General features: G+C 40.5%; 2 protein-coding genes across 6 annotated transcripts in view; one reads left to right on the top strand and one right to left on the bottom strand.

Moving 5' to 3' along the window:
• On the bottom strand, window positions 1-7991 carry LOC147255770 (uncharacterized). Of its 2 annotated transcripts, none has more exons than XR_015117716.1 (2): window positions 7851-7991; window positions 1-1494 (listed from the first exon to the last, which is right to left on the bottom strand). XR_015117716.1 is itself a non-coding variant. In XM_086212639.1 (2 exons), exons 1-2 carry the CDS (start codon window positions 7869-7871, stop codon window positions 1220-1222), a joined length of 306 nt encoding a protein of 101 aa, XP_086068765.1. In that variant the 5' UTR covers window positions 7872-7972; the 3' UTR covers window positions 1-1219. The 2 variants fall into 2 exon arrangements, 1 of the variants encoding a protein (XP_086068765.1); XM_086212639.1 differs by having other exon boundaries at window positions 7841-7972.
• A 7735-nt stretch (window positions 7992-15726) lies between these two features.
• slc12a5b (solute carrier family 12 member 5b) overlaps window positions 15727-18214 on the top strand; it is a 47807-nt gene continuing 45319 nt past the window's right edge. For 3 of the 4 annotated variants that reach the window (XM_086213716.1, XM_086213715.1, XM_086213714.1), the window contains exon 1: window positions 15768-16072. In XM_086213716.1, the coding sequence (XP_086069842.1) occupies window positions 16018-16072 (55 nt within the window). In that variant the 5' untranslated portion in view covers window positions 15768-16017. The other variant, XM_086213713.1, reaches the window with a different exon arrangement.

Raw genomic sequence — 18214 nt, forward strand, 5'->3', positions numbered from 1 at the left:
GTTATCAGGCAGCAAACTTCATTAGCTAATTTTTTCTTAAACGCTCAAGGCACCACAGATTAAAAGAAAAATATCCAGTTTAACTTAATCTATGATTATCTAATTAAAAGTAGGACAGTGGTTGCAATTTTCTGATATTCTTTTTTTTTTTTTTTTAACCTGTCCAGTTCAGCAGCTGGGGCAAGCAGTATAAATGTTCCGGGTGCCTTGTTGTGCAGAAGCAGTTTTACTCTGCAAAGGAGGAATCTGATAAACTCCTCCTATTGCCATCTGTGTTTAACTTTATTGGGAATGGTATTGGTTCACTGATGAAGCTACCAGACTGAGGCTCAGGAGTGGATAGAAAGAGAGAACAGGGACAGGACAATGGACAACAGCAAAATAGCAAAAAAAAAAAAAGAAAAACATTGGTTGCAGGATTTCCAATGCAAATTTATTATTTTGTTTAATATAATTTAAAATAAATGTATGAGTGTGTGATTATGTATCAGTTGTGCACCGTGTATGTATGCGAGTGTATATATGCGTGTATGTGTATGCTATGGTTTGTCATTGGAAGCTGTAGGTAGCTGAGTGTAAAACTTGCGTACGCCAGGATCGACGCTCACGTTCAGATTTATCAATGCGAAAAGTTCGTTGATTCTTGTGCTGTTTCACACCAACTCTGGAGGTGCCGTAGAAGTTGGTGGAAAGCCGATTCTTGCTTTAACTGCACTTTGGTCCGTTGGCGACACCCCGTGGCGGTGTTTGGTGTCTAACATTATTTGATAACCGCACATACATTGGACACGAAAAAGCCTTCCAGAGGGAGATGGCGGACCGTTTCAGGGTGAGTCAGTTGACCCTCAGCCGGGCCATGCCCTGGGTGGTGGACCTGATCATCCGTCTCTCCTGCAGGTACATTAAATTCCCTTACGGTGTGGTTGAACAGGTCAGTATTAAAGTGCAATTTGCAGCAATAGCCGGATTCTCTAATGTCTAATTCTCTAATGACTGCACTCATGTTGCCATAAAAGCGCCGTCCCATTAGGAACGAGCTTACGTTCATTGTTAGGGTTTCCACTCCATCAATGTGCAGATCATTGATGCGCAGAGGCTGGATGCCGATCCCGGCGCACGCGTGAATGTCATTTCCACAATGTGAATGGGTAAAAAGCGATTACACGATTCATAAAGCCAGATTAATTTATTTTGTCCACGAATCGTTCCAGAACATTTATCAGACAGTCGACCTGCTCACTGATCCCCTTTTTCCCTGAATGATGTCCTCCTGCCATTGCAGGACCGCCTGTGTGAGGACCCTCCCTCTGGATCCGTGTGGGCCGGGGGATGCGCCGCTGGGTCCAGGTGGGCTGGAGGACCGTCCGCCACTTGTCAGCCTGGTGCTGGTGCTGGACAGGCTGGCCCGAATGCGGCTGGTCCTAGCGGATGACTCTGAGCCGGTGGACGGGCTGGCGCGGGAGCCAGCAGGGGTGCTGCACGTCTGCGGCATGGCTGACGGAGGGGAGGGGCGAGATAACCGCCTAAGTCATGCTGATTGGCGAAGACAGAGTAAGATCTCACGTTGAGCCAACCAGAGACATCAGGTGGGCGGGTGTTTACACACGAACCCAGCATGTAGCAACACACACACAAACTACCAGAGATGGCGAGTCCGGAGTCGCGGGGAAAGACAGCCTTTTCAATATGGAAATATAGGCACTACTTTAACTTCGTGGAGGTTAAAGGTAAAAACGGACATATTGAGTGGGCGTTATGTCGTGCCAGAGCGAGAGCGAAGAGGCTGTCAACATCCAATGTCAGCAACTCCAATTTAATAAAGCACCTCTCGACGGCCCTACTCTTCTTCTACTAAACTAGTGGCCAGAAACACTGTTGACACCGCTGATGGTGATAGCAAGTAGGTGCTGTTAAGGTGAGCTCCGCTAATAGAGAAGGACAAGGAGCCACGCCATCCAAGCAGCCACAGCAGGATTTTTCTGCCCCGCTCCACAAAAACTTGTGACACAGACAGAACTTAACTAACTGGTAGGCCTTTAAGTTGTTGAAAACATGCTGCCCTTGTCAGCAGTTGATTCAGACTCCTTCAGAGCCCTCATAGGAACCCCCCCCCCCCAAAAAAAAACCCTCCAAATTCTTTGACATTTTTAAACCTAAAAGAAAAAAGAATAACGCAATAGTTACTTTCCCTGGTAACTACTTACTTTCATAGTGGAGTAACTCAGTTACTAACTCAGTTACTTTTTGGGAGAAGTAACAAGTAACTATAAGTAATTACTTTTTCAAGTAATATGCCCAACACTGATTATTTTGAGTGTGCAGACAGCAGAGACCCTATTTAAATAAGTTTGCGTATTTATAGGTGGGCGTGACGGGGACGGGCCCGGTCCTCCGACATCTGCGTTCAATTGATGGCTCTGGCTCCTACTTTTAGAAATTCTTGGAACCACAAGTAGCCCTGCATCCTGGGAGCGAAGGGTTCTGGCTGGGTAATGGGGGGACTATGAGCTCTGTCAGATATGAAGAAGCCTGGCTGTTGAGGACTTTGTGTGTTAGAAGGAGAATTTTGAATTCTATTCTGAATTTGACAGGGAGCTAATGCAGAGAGGCCAGTACAGGAAAGACATGGTCTCTTCTACTTGTTCTCTTCAACACGCTGGCAGCAGCATTTTGGACCAGCTGGAGAGTCTTTAGAGACCTACTGGTGCAGCCTGATAGGTGGGAATTGCAGGAATCCAGCCTGGAAGTGACAAAGGCATGGACTAATTTTTCTGCATCTTTTTGAGACAGGATGTGTCTGATCTTAGCAATGTTTCACAAATGAAAGAAAGCAGTCCTAGAAATTTGCTTAATGTGGGCATTCAAGGACAGATCCTGATCAAAGAGAACTCCTATCTTCCTTACGGTAGTGCTGGGGGCCAAGGTAATACCTTCTGGGGTACCTATCACATTAGATAGGGTGTCTCTGAGATGTTTTGGGCCCAGGACAATGACTTCAGTTTTATCAAAGTTTAATAGAAGGAAATTATGGGTCATCCAAGTTTTTATCTCCTTTAGACAGGCCTCCAGTTTAGTCAGCTGATTTATTTCATGTGAATGCATTGATAAGTACAGCTGTGTGTCATCAGCATAGCAGTGAAAATTAATTAAGTGTTTCCTAATAATGTGACTGAGAGGAAGCAGATAAAGGTTGAAGACGATTGGTCCAAGCACAGAGCCTTGAGGAACACCATAAGTGACTACAGTGGTTTCCGAGGGTTTATCATTAGTTTGTACCAACTGAGATCGACCTAGTAAATATGACCTGAACCAGTTTAGTGCAGTTCCTTTAATGCCAATGACATGTTCCCGTCTCTGTAGAAGGATATGGTGGTCAATGGTATCAAAAGCTGCACTAAGATCTAATAAGACCAGCACAGAGACCAGTCCCTCATCTGATGCTAGTAGGGGGTCATTGGTAACTTTGATGAGTGCTGTTTCTGTGCTATGATGAATCCTGAAAGCTGACTGGAAATCCTCTAATAAGTTGTTGCTGTGGAGAAAGTCACAGAGCTGTTTAGCAACTGCTTCCTCCAGAATTTTGGAGAGAAATGGAAAATTTGATATTGGTCTGTAGTTGCCCAAAACTTCTGGATCCAGGGTTGCTTTTTTGAGAAGGGTTCTAATTACTGCTGCTTTAAAGGTCTGTGGGATGTAACCAGATAATAGCGACACATTGATCACGTCCAAGAGAGAGGAGCTAATGAGGGGTAGAGAGTCCTTAAGCAGCTTAGTTGGGATGGGGTCTAGAAGACAGGTGGATGGTTTAGAGGAGGAAATTATTGAACTGAGCTCATGAAGGTTAACGGTAGAAAAACTGTCAAAGTGTATGTCTGGTTCTGTAGCTGCCTCGAAGGCTCTTAGGCTTCTGAGGTTATAGGTGCCATGTTGTCAGCTGATGGCAGGAGGAGGTACATTTTCTCTCTAATAAGGACAATTTTGTTATTAAAGAAGTCCATGAAATCTTTGCTGTCCAGGGAAACAGGAATGCTTGGTTCAGTAGAGCTGTGGCTGTCTGTCAGTCTGGCTACAGTACTGAAGAAGAACCTGGGGTCGTTCTTGTGCTCGATTAGTGCTGAGTAGTAGGCTGCTCTGGCTATACAAAGGGCTTTCTTATAACTTTTAAGGCTGTCTTGCCAGATTATATGTGACTCCCTCAGTTTGGAGGAGCGCCCATATTCTCTCTAACTTCTGGGTTTTTTGTTTAAGCTCTCTGGTTTCTGAATTGTACCAAGGTGCTTGTTTCCTTGGATTTATAGATTTCTTTTCAAAAGTGATTAATTGATGGTCTGATAAAAGCGCATTTTGTTGAAATACAACTAGATATTCAGCTTCAATTCCATATGTTAGGACGAGGTCAAGGGTGTGGCTGTGACTGTGAGTTGGTTCATGAACAGACTGATGGAAACCAATTGTGTCTAGAAGAGAGAGAAATGCGGCACCCAGAATGTTGTTATCAACATCCATATGAATATTGAAGTCACCTACAAAAATGACTTTATCTGATTTGAGAACTAAACTGGATAGAATTCAGAGTAAGGACCAGGAGGGCAGTACACAATAATAAATAAGAGTGGCTGTATTGTTTTCCAAGCTGGATGAGACAAACTAAGAATCAGGCTTTCAAATGAATTGAAACATTTGGGGTTTGGGATTTATTACTAAACGTCTGTCAAAAATGGCAGCAACTCCACCTCCTCGACCAGAGCCTTGAGGAATATGAGTGTTAATGTGACTGGGAGGAGTGGATTCATTTAGACTAACATACTCATCATCATGCAGCCAGGTTTCAGTGAGACAGAGCAGGTCAATACAACTGTCAGATATCAATTCATTTTCCAATCCAGTTTTTGGCATCAGAGATCTGATATTTAATCGTCCACATCTAATTTTTAGATTTTCTTGAGTTAATATAGTGGTTGTGTTAATTTTGATTAGGTTTTTCTGATTGACTCCTCTCCAAGTAGAATTGGAATGAGTAAACTGATGTGGTCGGGGGACAGACACAGTCTCTATGGATTTCTGGGAGGGTAACTGCCCTAATGGACGCGCAGAGAAGCGTGTAAGATGGCACCTCTGCTTCCTGGTCTGAACTCTGGGTTGTCAGGGTTTTGGTTCTATTGTAAACTGGGCCATATTTCTGGAAATGAGAGCAGCTCCGTCCGTCCAACGTGGGATGGATGCCGTCCCTCCTAATCAGACCAGGTCTCCCCCAGAAAGATTTCCAATTATCTATGAAGCCCACTTGGTTTGCTGGACACCACCTTGACAGCCAGCGGTTGAACGATGACATGCGGCTAAACATGTCGTCACTGGTCCGGTTAGGCAGGGGACCAGAGAACACTACGGAGTCCGACATCGTCTTTGCAAATGTACACACCGACTCAATATTAATTTTTTAAATTAATTGAATAATTTCTCAGAATGTTGAATTTTTCTCAGTAAAGTGTCTGAAATTCAGGTACGTACTGCTTGCTATATTTGCCATTTTCTCTGTTGCCATGGAAATCAGGAATCACTCATCTGTTCTCAAAAGAGTGAAGAGATTCATCTGGAGAGGTTTCCTGTCTCTGGATGCATGTTGGGTCATCTTATAATTCAAAGGACTGACTTCTTCCCAGGCTGCCGAAAGCAATCTGTCTTCACTTAGCACAGCATGCAGCAAAGGTCCCTGCACCTCTCCACAGCCACCCACTGAAGAGAAATACGAGTTTACTAATGCTGCGCCAACTACACTGAACCAAATATGATTGCGATTATTCTGTGGTGTAGTGGTTACATAATTCTGTAAGCCAGTCATTAGAAAAGATGTTTTTAAAATGTCCAAAATCTGTATTTGGCACTCACCAGCCTGTTAGTAAAGGATGCTGGTATTTGCAGTGTAATTACAGATTATCTGATTCACTTTCCCTAACATTAAATCAGATGCTTCCCTCACAGGCCTCATTTTGTAAATTCTTACAGATGATGGCTACTATAATTATGAACTGTATTCTCTTCTTTTGCCATGTACTTCTGAGCAAAACTAAAACCTGCAAATCAACAATTTATATTCTATAACTGTTACATATCTAATGTTTTTTAACCTATAATTTCACATTCAACAGTTCTTAAGTTTGAGGTTAGAGTCACCGAGGTCATTCATTTTATCACCTGGAGTGTGACAAAATTATCTGCCCATAGTGGTAAAATAAACATAAATCTACTATTCGTTACTTTTTATGGCATCTGATCTGTCTGAACTTTTACTGTGTCTCATGATCTTTTATCAAGGCAATGCTGTGTTTTGCCTTTTTTTCTTTAATTATATTGATTCCATTAAGTGATTACATTATACATGCTTAGCATCCTGGTTGTGTCTGTAAGGCTTGTCAAAGACAACAGTGTTGAAAACATCTCATGGGGATTTTTCCATTATTGTTCCAAACTGGTAAATTAAAATCTGTAATTCCCCTCAAGCCTGCCTCAAATTTCCATTGGTACACTCATGTGGCCAGAATAGAGTAAATCTAAGGAAAAGAATTTAGGAGAACAAAATGAAAAATATATAAGTGTATATTGATTCATTTATACGCACAGACCAAATATACTTTTAAGTGAAGTAAATACATTTTAATGGGGATGTGCACTTGATCAACAGTGGTTAGTCAGGGAACAGGCAGTCATAAAGTCTGTGTCGCCATCTGTTGGTCAGCAATTAACACAGCATGAACACAACATTTCAAATCATGAAAGCACAGTAGCACTATTTTTTACAGTATTACATTCCAGAAGACCCAAGTTTAACAAAACACAGAAGAAGGCCTTTGATAAAATGGCTTTTACAGCTTTTCATTTGTGTAGAATGTGTCACTGTAGAAACATCTTAGGCAAGGCATGATTAAAGGCCCTATTGCTGTGATCATATGCAAGTGCCTTTGGAATGTATCCAATTGGTTCCAATGATTTATACATTGTATAGTAAGGCAGAAAAATGCCCATACGGAAAATCTTTTCAGACTTGGCATTAACATGCGCCTTGATTTGTTCGATCACCAGTAGACAGCTCTAAATAAGTGAGTTCACACCAGGCATTAGAATGTATCTCCTCATGTGTGTGACTACTTGGGTCTGGTCTTACCTCTCAGCTCTCCATTCAAATAAGCTTGTACTTCGTTTCTGTTCTCAAAAACCAAATGTGTTGTTTTTCAACTAGTAGGAGGCTGTTCCTCGTGCCAGAAATTAAGATAAGATGTTACAACAGTTCAGACTGGGACTTTGGTCGTGTTCCTATCAAATCAGCCAAGACGTTTCACCTGTATACATGCTTAAATCTACAATCTTGATTCATAAACTATGCTCTCATTTATAATGCATGACCAGAGATTGTGAGATAATCTCTTGTTTACATGGAACCCTGTGGCTCAATGAAAAGACGACAATGTAAACAATCCGAATGTTGTGCTGCCTCTAAGACAAGCTATCCCCAATTATAAATCAGTGAGGACTTTGTGCGATCATAATGTAATACTTTTAATGCATGAATGAGTAACGATACTGCAGGTGGTCCTTTAACATGGCCCAGGTCACATTGGTGCTCATCCTACTACAAAAATGTCACACACCATCTGAGTACGAGCTGACTGGATCTCAATGGGTCCCAGTCCCAGTCACACCTGTACTTAACGGACAGGACACATATTTATACCAGATCTGAACAGGGGCTTTGCTTCCATTCAGGTATACAAGGATGAGCAAAAGAGTTGGATCACACTCATAACCTATCTGCTATCATCTGAAGATGATTTAGGTTTTTAATTACCTGCACTCACATGGTTGAGTAGTCCAGTCATTGCCTTAATTTCCCAACTCCATTCTCATGTCTCAAGTTGCTAAACTGACCATAAATAACCATTATAAACGGCAAATCGGCTATCTGCTGGCTACACCAGAACCCCAAACACCCTCTGAACATAGTGCACGAGAATGGGCATTTGATATGCAGAGAGGGGAATGGAAGAGGTGCCACCCTTCCTATAAAAAAAATCCTTGTAGTGACATCATTGAAGATTTTATCATGAAGTAAAATCCTTGCTTAATGTTGCTTTAAGTCAATTTAGGAGATGCCGCAGTAAGTCACTGATCCAGACTACGTCATCATGCTGAGAGGATTGGTGCTAAAAAGGATTACACCGTTTGACATTTTCCCTGATCAAAACTGCTTAACCACTTTGATTTGAAACCCAAAAAATGTGAAGTATTATGAATTTTTCTGAATATTTTAGGGACTGATTCCTGTGTATTGACGTGTCTGAATCACGGATTGGAGGAGATTATTCGAGGACGGAACTGTATCACAGTTACACTCTGTGGACAAGCCTGTACAATATTTAGTGCTCTAAATATTTTATTGTCCATCTTGCCCTGTTTCACTCTAAACATAATTTTGATAGAGATGCTTTCTTTAAAGCTTCTTTACAATATTTGTTTCTGCCACTGTAAAATACTTCTATGCTCATTTTACAATAAAACATAAAACCATAAATTTCACCCAAAGCCTGCATTTGTATCTTTATCATTATGTTGTCATCAGTTTATATGTAGGTTTTATCAAATGAGTATATGTGAGCAGCTGACTGTATGAATTTGCATTGGGATCAAAAAGTATCACCTATCTACCTAACTTCCTGACAAGGCCGAACAGTTGTGTGAACCTAAGTGCACGACTCAGAGGCAAGGAGCAGGATTAACAAAATGTATTTGCACAGTGCAGACCAAAGATCACTTGTGGCAAGGAAAAAGCACTGAGCTACAAACTCAAGAATCACTTGAATAAGAGGAAAACCTGACTTTACTACAAAACTTATAACAGGCTTTTTGTTTAGATTATTAAAGTGCATGTTAGTTTACTTTAAGTTTCAGCACCAAAACTGTGGTGAAAATATAATGAAGTCAATCCTGATCCCTCTTCAGCAATTTTATCTTTCTATAAACGACAAGGGAGTGGAGAAACTCATCTATTCCAGATGTTCACACTGCCTTTATCAGCTCTTTCATATTAATTTTAGCTCATGTTTTGAGAGTTCAGTAGTTTGAGAGTTTGATAGAATTGATACTATGGAAGGTTGATTGATTTATTTGCTGAATAATTTGTTCAAAAAGCAGCAGTCATATTATGAATGAAATAATATTACATCATTTTCGAGAAAGCTGAAATGAAGTATTATTCGTTATTCAGTAATACCACACACTGGCAACACATTTAAATTTGAGACAGCAGTAAACTGCCACCAGAGATCAAACAACCCAAAATCAAAAAAGAACACATCCTATAAAGGTGTAGTGGACTATAATTTATCCAACGACAGTATATTTTATATAATTGCATGAGCTACAACTTTTCAACCATTTTTCTTCCTGTGTCTTTTTAAATTCATTAAACACACATCTTACACTTGGATCTGAAATCTATACTCTTCAATATAGCAACCCCATAATTCATTGACTCCCTCTGGCAAATCTTGAATCCCAGCATCATAGGTCAACGTGAGGTCATTCAGGGGACAAAACTATTCAAACCTACGGTCTAAAATTGCAGGCCAACATGGCAGCACATCCATTAAAGTGATTGATTATCTTGCAATTAAGAAGCAGGATTTGTCAGTTTTCCCTCTGAGGGGAGAACAAATACCCTTTTGCTTTTGCAAAGTCTGCTGTTTCATTTTAGCCAGTTTCACAAACTCCTGTTTTGCCCATTGTCATAGATCTAAAGGACAATGTGAATGCTATAAATTATTCTTTCTTGTAATCACAGATGAGACAAGTGGAGGAAAAAAATATTTGTTCCTGAGACGACTGTGTGAACGTCTTCATTTCCAGGGTCATATCCCGGCTCGGGCGCAGGATCTGTCTGTGTGGAGTCTGCATGTTCTCCCTGTGCCTGCGTGGGTTCTCTCTGGTTTAATTGAATACTCTAAATTGACTGTAGGTATGACTGTGACTGTGAATGGTTGTCTGTCTATATATGTTGGCCCTGTGATGGACTGGTGACCTGTCCAGGGTGAACCCCGCCTCTCCCCCAAAAGCTTCTGGGATAGGCTCCAGCCCCTCGACAGGATAAGCAGAAGAAGACGGATGGATGAACACAGGACCAGGTTAGAATAAGAGAGAGAGAGAGAGAGATGCATGAAAATGTGAGTCATGATGGCAGACAGATGGTTTAGGGCAGCTCATTTTTTGCCTTTGGCTGTCCTCACAGTGTGCAGCTTGGGGACAAATTCAGAACAGCTCTATTGCTCATCCCTCCTCCCGACTGAAGAGCCCCATATCACTCGTAAATCTCAATCAAATGATAATTTTTTTGTTGTTGTTGAACATCTTACAGTTTCTTAGTCACTTTGACAAATTTGTTGAAACAGTCTTTACATTCTCTAACCTGAGTGCAATTGTCAACAGTTTCATGTTACATCAAACTCTGTTGCATGTTCGCAAAAAGATGTAGTTTTTTTGTGTCAGTTAACTGACCAGTGCAACCAAAATGAAAAGTTCGTTTGAGCCATATTGATCAAAAGGTATCAGGTCACAAGTTACATCCTTGTGAAAGTGTCTTGCATTAAGTTACATCCTTGTGAAAAAAGCAAAATCAAAAACAGAAAAGACATCCCATCACAAATGGAATTACCTGTAACTTATTTTTAAAAAAGTAATTTTGTCAATAACCATGTTATTGGTCACTGACATAGATTTCTTGTGCTTGCTGATGGTCCAAAACTGCTGCTTTTCCACTGGCACGAGTTGATTGGGCAATCATAGATGAAGAATTCATTAAAAGATCATTACATATGGTATATTGTGTGCAATTGTACTGTGTTGAATTGTTTTGAATGATAACAATAGTAAAGAATGCATAATTTTTTTTCCATTTTCCCTATGAAATGTTAACGCAACTGATGGCACTTTGAACCTGTGCCCCCCAAACAGCCTCTTCCAATGAAAGACCATGGTTTATGACATGGTTGACAAGTGTGGCTCTGATCGCTTCAGGGACTTTTTGCCTTCTTCCTCTGTTACTTACGCCCCTTCCACCACATTCTTATGCCTTTTCTTCTATCATGAGCATGTAACATCTGTTTAGGTTGTTCCTCGTTCAAAAAGAATAGTGATTGTGCTGTTCTGAAAGAGAAAGATCGACTGATCAGTTTTGATCAGTGAGCCATATACACGTCATTTTTGTGCAGATTTGTAGAGAACTGTACTTAATCTTATGAATATCTGTACTAACACAATGCAGTTTGCTTGAATGAATGAGAAATTCTAATCATTGTAAATGACAATTCTCCTGAGATTTGAGCTTGATATTTAGAAAAATCCATCCTTCCATCCCTCCGCTTTCTTCATTTGAAAATTGAGCCAAAGTTAATCACAAAAAATCTGTAATGAGGCTTTTGGTTTTGTTGTTTACCAGTGCAAGCTTTTTTACAGCTGTTATGTATCATGTGCATGCATGTGCGCATGTGAAACTAAAAAAAAGTTTGGCCACACTTTTTGATGAATATAAGACTATGTGACACAAAATAAAATTTCCAGTGCTTGGTTTCCAGCATAAAAAAACTGAAAAGTGTGTTTATTGAATATGAAAGCTGCTCCAGTTTCACCAACTAACTTTAACCAACTTCACTTGAAGAATATTGCTTCGGAGTTATGTTTCAGGAGTGATACCAACACAATGGTTTGTCTGTTAAAACAACTGAGCACATGCCGCAGTTTCAGTCCAGTGTATTTATTGTTTTATGAGAGCTGGTTTATCTGACAAACAGAAGACAAAGGATAACAAAAGCTGTTAAACTAAACATCAAATCCTAAACTGAGTAATTCATAATCCAACCGAATCATATATTCAAACATTACTGCTAAGCACCAATGCATAAAGAAATAAGGAAGGAAATAACTTCACCATTAATGAAAGTTAACATACCAATTGCTATCAAATACTGTATGATGTGGATAATGATCAAATTTGGATGCTGATATATAAAGTGTCTGATGCCTTTGATACTGATTATCAGCACAGCAGCGCTTTCCCATTTTGAGTTTTGATGTTTTTTTTATCACTGTATTCAAGCTGAATTCTAACAATCCTAATTTCCTTTGTGCCAGCCATTGTGACTTCGGGCCATTTTGTATTTGGCGATGAAAATATGCAGTTTCCCAATTTAAGATATTTAATAATGAATAAACACTAGGGTGAACAAAGGGTCTCAAAGTATATGCTAGAAGTACACACAAAATTTGGGCAAATATGGCTGTACTTCCAAATGTAAAGTAGCCTTGTATACCACTTTCATATTTGTAAATAAGTTGGAAGTGAAAGTGAAAATGAAAGACAAACCCTTGAATATAATGCATCCTAGTTCAACACCATTGGAAATTATATCCTCATTTAAAAAACAAATGAATTTCAAAACTAAATTAACTTTAGTATTTATGTAGGTTCATTGACTCACATTAGACATAATGAAGTGGCTGGTGAGTGTTTACTGCAGGTTAAATCTACATAAAGCATGCGTGTGGCCTCACAGACCATTTCCCTGCCCTGTCAGTGAAAGTGGGCTGCTGGCTGGGCTTTGATTGGCAGAAAGCCTGAGATTCCTCTACATCTGGGCCAAGCGGCTTTGGCTCTTAACCCACAGCCCCTCCCTCCCTCTCTCCCACCCAGCCTGTCTGCTGGCTGCTGCAGCATGAGTGCCTCTGAATGCAACCGTTCACACATTCTGTCACACCTGTGATGGTTTAATATTTAAAGCACAAGCAGCACATATGTGTGTTACATTACAAAAAAAAGCTGTACAAAATTCACACATGCGCATACAGACATAAACACACAGGAGTGAATTTCCCAATGCCCTAATCCTGCAGATTAAGGCCATGGAGCATTGGTCTAAAATCCACTTTTTCCTGATCAAATGCTGGGCCAGCTCTGTTCTTAGATGTTGATTCAGTTCCTCGGCCAGCACCCAGCAGAAAATCTCAAGTTTTGACACCTGAAATGACTGGGGCTTGTTCAACTTAAAAAAAAAAGGAACACTGACCACATTCAAACCAGTGATGTGATAATCCCCCTCTAACCCCTGACCCTTATCTACCTGCCACCTCACTCACGTTGGCGGTGCCCAAGAGGTGGGTGGAGACTTCAGGTAATCAGAACATGCTGCTCACCTGCAGTCATCATTTGGCAGAGAACAAAGGAGCTGGCTTCCATGTGGTGCTATCCTCCCTCCATATGCTGAGCTGTGTATTTGAAATGTGAGTTATGTTGCTTTGGCCTTCATTGGCTTGGATGTATAAATACTGTATTTCTTAAAATTGAACATTCAGATTACCTGTCTGATGCTACACCTAATTAAATCAGCTTGTTTCATGTGTGATGTAAACTGGAGTAACATCCCATGCTGTGTATTACAATTTCAGTGCAATTAAAAGTGAAAAAATTTAAGGAGTGTGTAATGTGAAACTCAAAGTTTCAAGGGTCTATGGTTTGCTCAGTTCATTCATGGTCACTAGCCACTCAGTCGAACTAAGGGGAGTGTCCCTGTGAGAATGTGATGTCAATGCATTTCCTCTACTTGCAATTTAGTGATAATCAGTCACTGGAAAACAAACATATTATGATGTCTGTCTCATGTTTTGTGTTACATCAGATAAGCTAGAGGAATGATGTGAATATCAGGGAGGCCCAGGGGTAGGTCAAAGAGGATAACGTCTATCTGAACATCTGCCAAAATTCAGAGATCATCTAACCAGCAGAGATGGGCGCACAGTTCACTGTGACCTAACAGCGAACATACAAATACTAATGGTTTGGGGAGAAAGCTTTTTTTCTTCTTTTTTTTTCTTTTTTTTAATAAATGCCTGTTTTGTTTCTGGCAATGCTATCTTTATCACTGGCAGTTGGTGTGGATTACTGGGGCTCTATAAACATCAGTATTTTAAGATACATGCGCCATACAGGAATTATCCATAAGCCTGAAATTTAGTCTTTAAGGCCTTTTTTTGGAAATGCACTTATTTGCCATCCTCCTCAGACCTAGACAAGAAGATAAATGACCTTCTCTCTACTGTTCTGCATTGGGAAGCAGGGACCCAGACACACTGGGTGACTGCTGGTTAGCTTAGGACAATGAATGGTTGTGGATGGTCATGTAGCATAAAAAAGTCATCAAAAATTAAACAGTCTTTGCCTGCATTCATAGAACTGGATATATCTATAAACTTTGCTATGAAATAATAACAAATACAAATATTTGATGTAGTCCCTCAAAACTTTGGCAAACAAAGCAAACTATAGTCGATGATTAGAAAGGTGACTGCTACTAATAATCATGCTTAACTTTGTAAGATAGAGTGAGGAGGATTACTTCTGGACAAATGGAGATCCATCCATCCATTTTCTACCGCTTATCCTGTTAAGGGTTGCCGAGGGGATGGAGCCTATCCCAGCAGGTACACCCTGGACAGATCACCAGTCCATCGAAGGGCCAACATGTATAGACAGACAACCATTCACTCTCACAGCCACGCCTACGGTCAATTTTGAGTATTCAATTGGCCTTGTCCCCTCTTGCATGTCTTTGGAGTGTGGAAGGAAGCTGGAGTACCTGGACAGAACCCATGCAGGGACAGAAAGAACATGTTAACCCTCACAGAAAGACCCTACGCTCAAGCCAGGGCTTGAACCTGGAATCTTCTTGCTGTGAGGCGACAGTGCTAACTACTGCATCAGCCTGCCGCCAAATGGAGATCCATATCCATTTAAACCAGAATGCACACAGATGGAATTGTAGGTTGTGGGAGTTGCTCATTCAACGTCATTCATTGTGCTTTTTGTATGAGGGTGGCAAATATATTTCCTAAAATGTTTGCATGTTCCTTGAGCAGCCACCTGTATGTCTTCTTCTTACCTATCTTGTCCTTGATTGCCTTACCTTCTTCCTATTTCCTTCTCTGTCCCTGTAGCCTCATTGTTCATCTGGGATCTTTTTCCTTTGGTGACATTTTGATTGATTAGGCCATCTCTCTTCAGCTGACCCTGCCTTTATTGCAGTTGCAATTTCACTGATCCTGTTCCATTGACCTCTTTGAAACAATTGCTATTTGTTGACAGAAAATCTCACTCATAGTCTGAAGATTTAACTATAAATAAAACAGTATGTCCAATATGTTGATAGGAAACAATATCTTTTAATCTCTTTATTTCATCTTTGATATTCAGATACAAATTTAAAGGTTGCTCCCACTTAAACGGAGGAGACAAACAGTGTGTGTACTGCAATGGTGGTTTTAAGTTCAGAGTTATACAAGTTCAGCCTGCAGCCCTTTCCACAGATAATGGGCTAGGCCATACATAGAAATATAAAAGAGAAAAGCCAAGTGGGGGAACAATAACAAAAGAAGGATGAATGTGCAGTCATGAAATGGAATCTTGTTTTCCATCTGAAAAGAACATCAAAAGAGATGCTTAATCTCAGGAGGCAGTACTTTGTCATCTAATGTGTGTCCGCTGTCTCTCAATCCCTTGCCATCCATCTCTTTCTCATGATGAGATGGATGATGATGCGTGAGGGAGAGAGAGAGCAAGGGAGGGGAGGGAGGAAGAGCTGGATAATACCTTCTGAATACATGATGAATGTAGTCATCAGGCTTAAACTGACTTGGGGGTGAGTGGCGCACACACTGGGAGAGTGCATGTGAGTGACACCGTGCATCATCAACTCTCCCCTGCAGCCTCTCTCAGTCCCTTTATCCCCCTCCTGGAGAGAGAAAGAGAGGAGAACATATGACTGTCCTTTTCTTATGCTTTTTAAAAACTGAGCTAACAGTTAAAAGAGGTGTGAGAGGCAGAAGTTAAGCACATCTTGTCACTTGCACAACCCACAGACAGCTTTTGCGAAGCAACAAGATCAAGAGTCGTGCTCAGTGTGCACAGCCTGAGGAGGAGAAAGGATGCTGAACAACATGACGGACTGTGAAGAGGGAGAGGGGGGATCCAACAGCCAGGGTGAGTGACAAAACCTGCAATTGACTGTTTAGAGCAAGGAGTCTGTGTCAGTAAGCATGGGAAAATCTATGTGCAAGTGTTGGTGTGGGTGATGGATGTCTGAATGCACGGATGCAAGTGTCTGTGCTTAAGGTCAAACTTTGGGGGGCGGATACATACTTTGAGGGATACAGAAGAAAGACTTCATTTTTGCATTTGCAGAAATAGACAGAAGGAAAGCTTGAGAACTTTTAGCTGTGATTTAGAGTGGTGGAGTAGATGTGGTCCACTAGATGTTTGGTATGTACAACAGATTCAGAAACTTGACTTGACAGCACACTACAAAATAACAACTTTTGTGGAGGGGATAGTGAGAGAAGCTTTTCATTCCCACATTCATGTCTTTAACCATGAAGAACATCATGCCAGGGAAATAAATGTCAGCCTTTCCCAATTGTGCCAGAGTGTATCCTTTTATGTGTGTTATGACTGAAGGAAACCAATCATGAAACTTGATAATCAGATAAAGATACATTTTGAGTTACCTCTAGTTTAAAACACACCATCTGTCCATCTGTCTGTCTGTGTGATTACCACCCCAAAAACTTCACCAAACTTGGTGGAAGGGTATAGTACAAGCCAAGGAAGAACCCATTACATTTTTGGCAGATTAGTAATACCATCACCAGACAGCAAGGGGATATGCTTTGTTTGTGTTTTTCAGTAGTGCCTTAAGAACTTGGCAATACCTTAGGAAGGATACCGTAGGATACCTTAGGAAGACAACCATTTTTCAAACCTCACATTTGGATCCAGGCCATGAATCATCTACGAGCTGAATTTATGTCACAGTGCTATCTACAGGTTACAGGAAGTAAGTCTGATGAACATCATCTTCTCACATAAAAATAACACTGTTTTGTCCTCACCTGATGAACAGCAACATAGTGTTCTCTTAACCTGCAGGAGTTATTTGCACCACAGTGCAGCATTAATCTACTCCTTCATGCAATATCCAAATATTATGTTTTACCATCCTTACGCTACTCATTCCATTGCGTGTGTGTGTGTGTGTGTGTTCTTGTACTTGTTACATATTAAGGACTGGAATACATATTTAACCAACAGAGTGAGGACATTTTTGGAAAGTGAGGACATTTTAGGCGGTCCTCACATCTTCAAAGGCCGTTTGAAGGTCAAGACTTGGTTTTAGGGTCAAGGTTAGAAATAGGTTCTGGTTAGGGTTAGGGTCAGACAGTCAGTTTAGTTGGTCAGGTTTAGGGTGAGGGGCTAGGGAATATAGCACATCAGTGAAAGTCCTCACAAAGATATAAGTACAAGGATGTGTGTGTGTGTGTGTGTGTGTGTGTGTGTGTGTGTGTGTGTGTGTGTGTGTGTGTGTGTGTGTGTGTGTGTGTAGTAACAGCAGTGGTGGGTGTTCATCACTGCTTGCAGCTTTAATTAGGGCAATAAAACATGCAAGGAGCTGAAAGTTTGCTTTATTACTCTCTAGCTTAAATGTAAAACTGAGCCAGAAGATTTTGCAAGAAAAATTTGTTTGGTTTGAGAAAATTATATTAGTTAATTATATTAGGGACATATATTTATGTCTATATATGTGTGAGTGTGCATCTGTGCAGCAAACTCAGCAGCCTACCTGAACGTTGAAGACAAATGAAGTTTTTACTGTAGGCAGCTGTGACACTCTTGAAGTAGTAATGTACAGGACACAACTGTGGAAAAAATAAATTTTATAAAGGAGAAAAAGAAGAAGAGGAAGAAGGATGTTGCAAAAATCAATTCACACGGTAAATTGTGTTGGTATAGTAACAACTATACTTACTGTCAAATTACTGTGAAATAATTGTATTGTCAATCACAAAGCAAACTATTCAGAGCAATACCAAAACCTAAAAAGGTGGTCAAATGTATTTAGATTCTAGGTAAACCATTAGTCCTGACCTAGATGACCTGACCTATATGACATCAACCTCAGATGCAATAATTTTGACATAAATGAGGGAAAGAGCTAAAGGACGCATTTGTATTTGCATCACATTGTATTGAACTTCCTCTAAATCTGCATTATATAGACTATGTGAGAATATTTTTGTATATGATAAGAAGTATGAAATTGTCAACATAATCACAGAATATTAATTA

The sequence above is a fragment of the Aulostomus chinensis genome, chromosome 9 (assembly GCF_037954235.1).
Source record: "Aulostomus chinensis isolate RoL2024-O1b breed Wild chromosome 9, RoL_Achi_v1.0, whole genome shotgun sequence".
Lineage (NCBI taxonomy): Eukaryota > Metazoa > Chordata > Actinopteri > Syngnathiformes > Aulostomidae > Aulostomus > Aulostomus chinensis.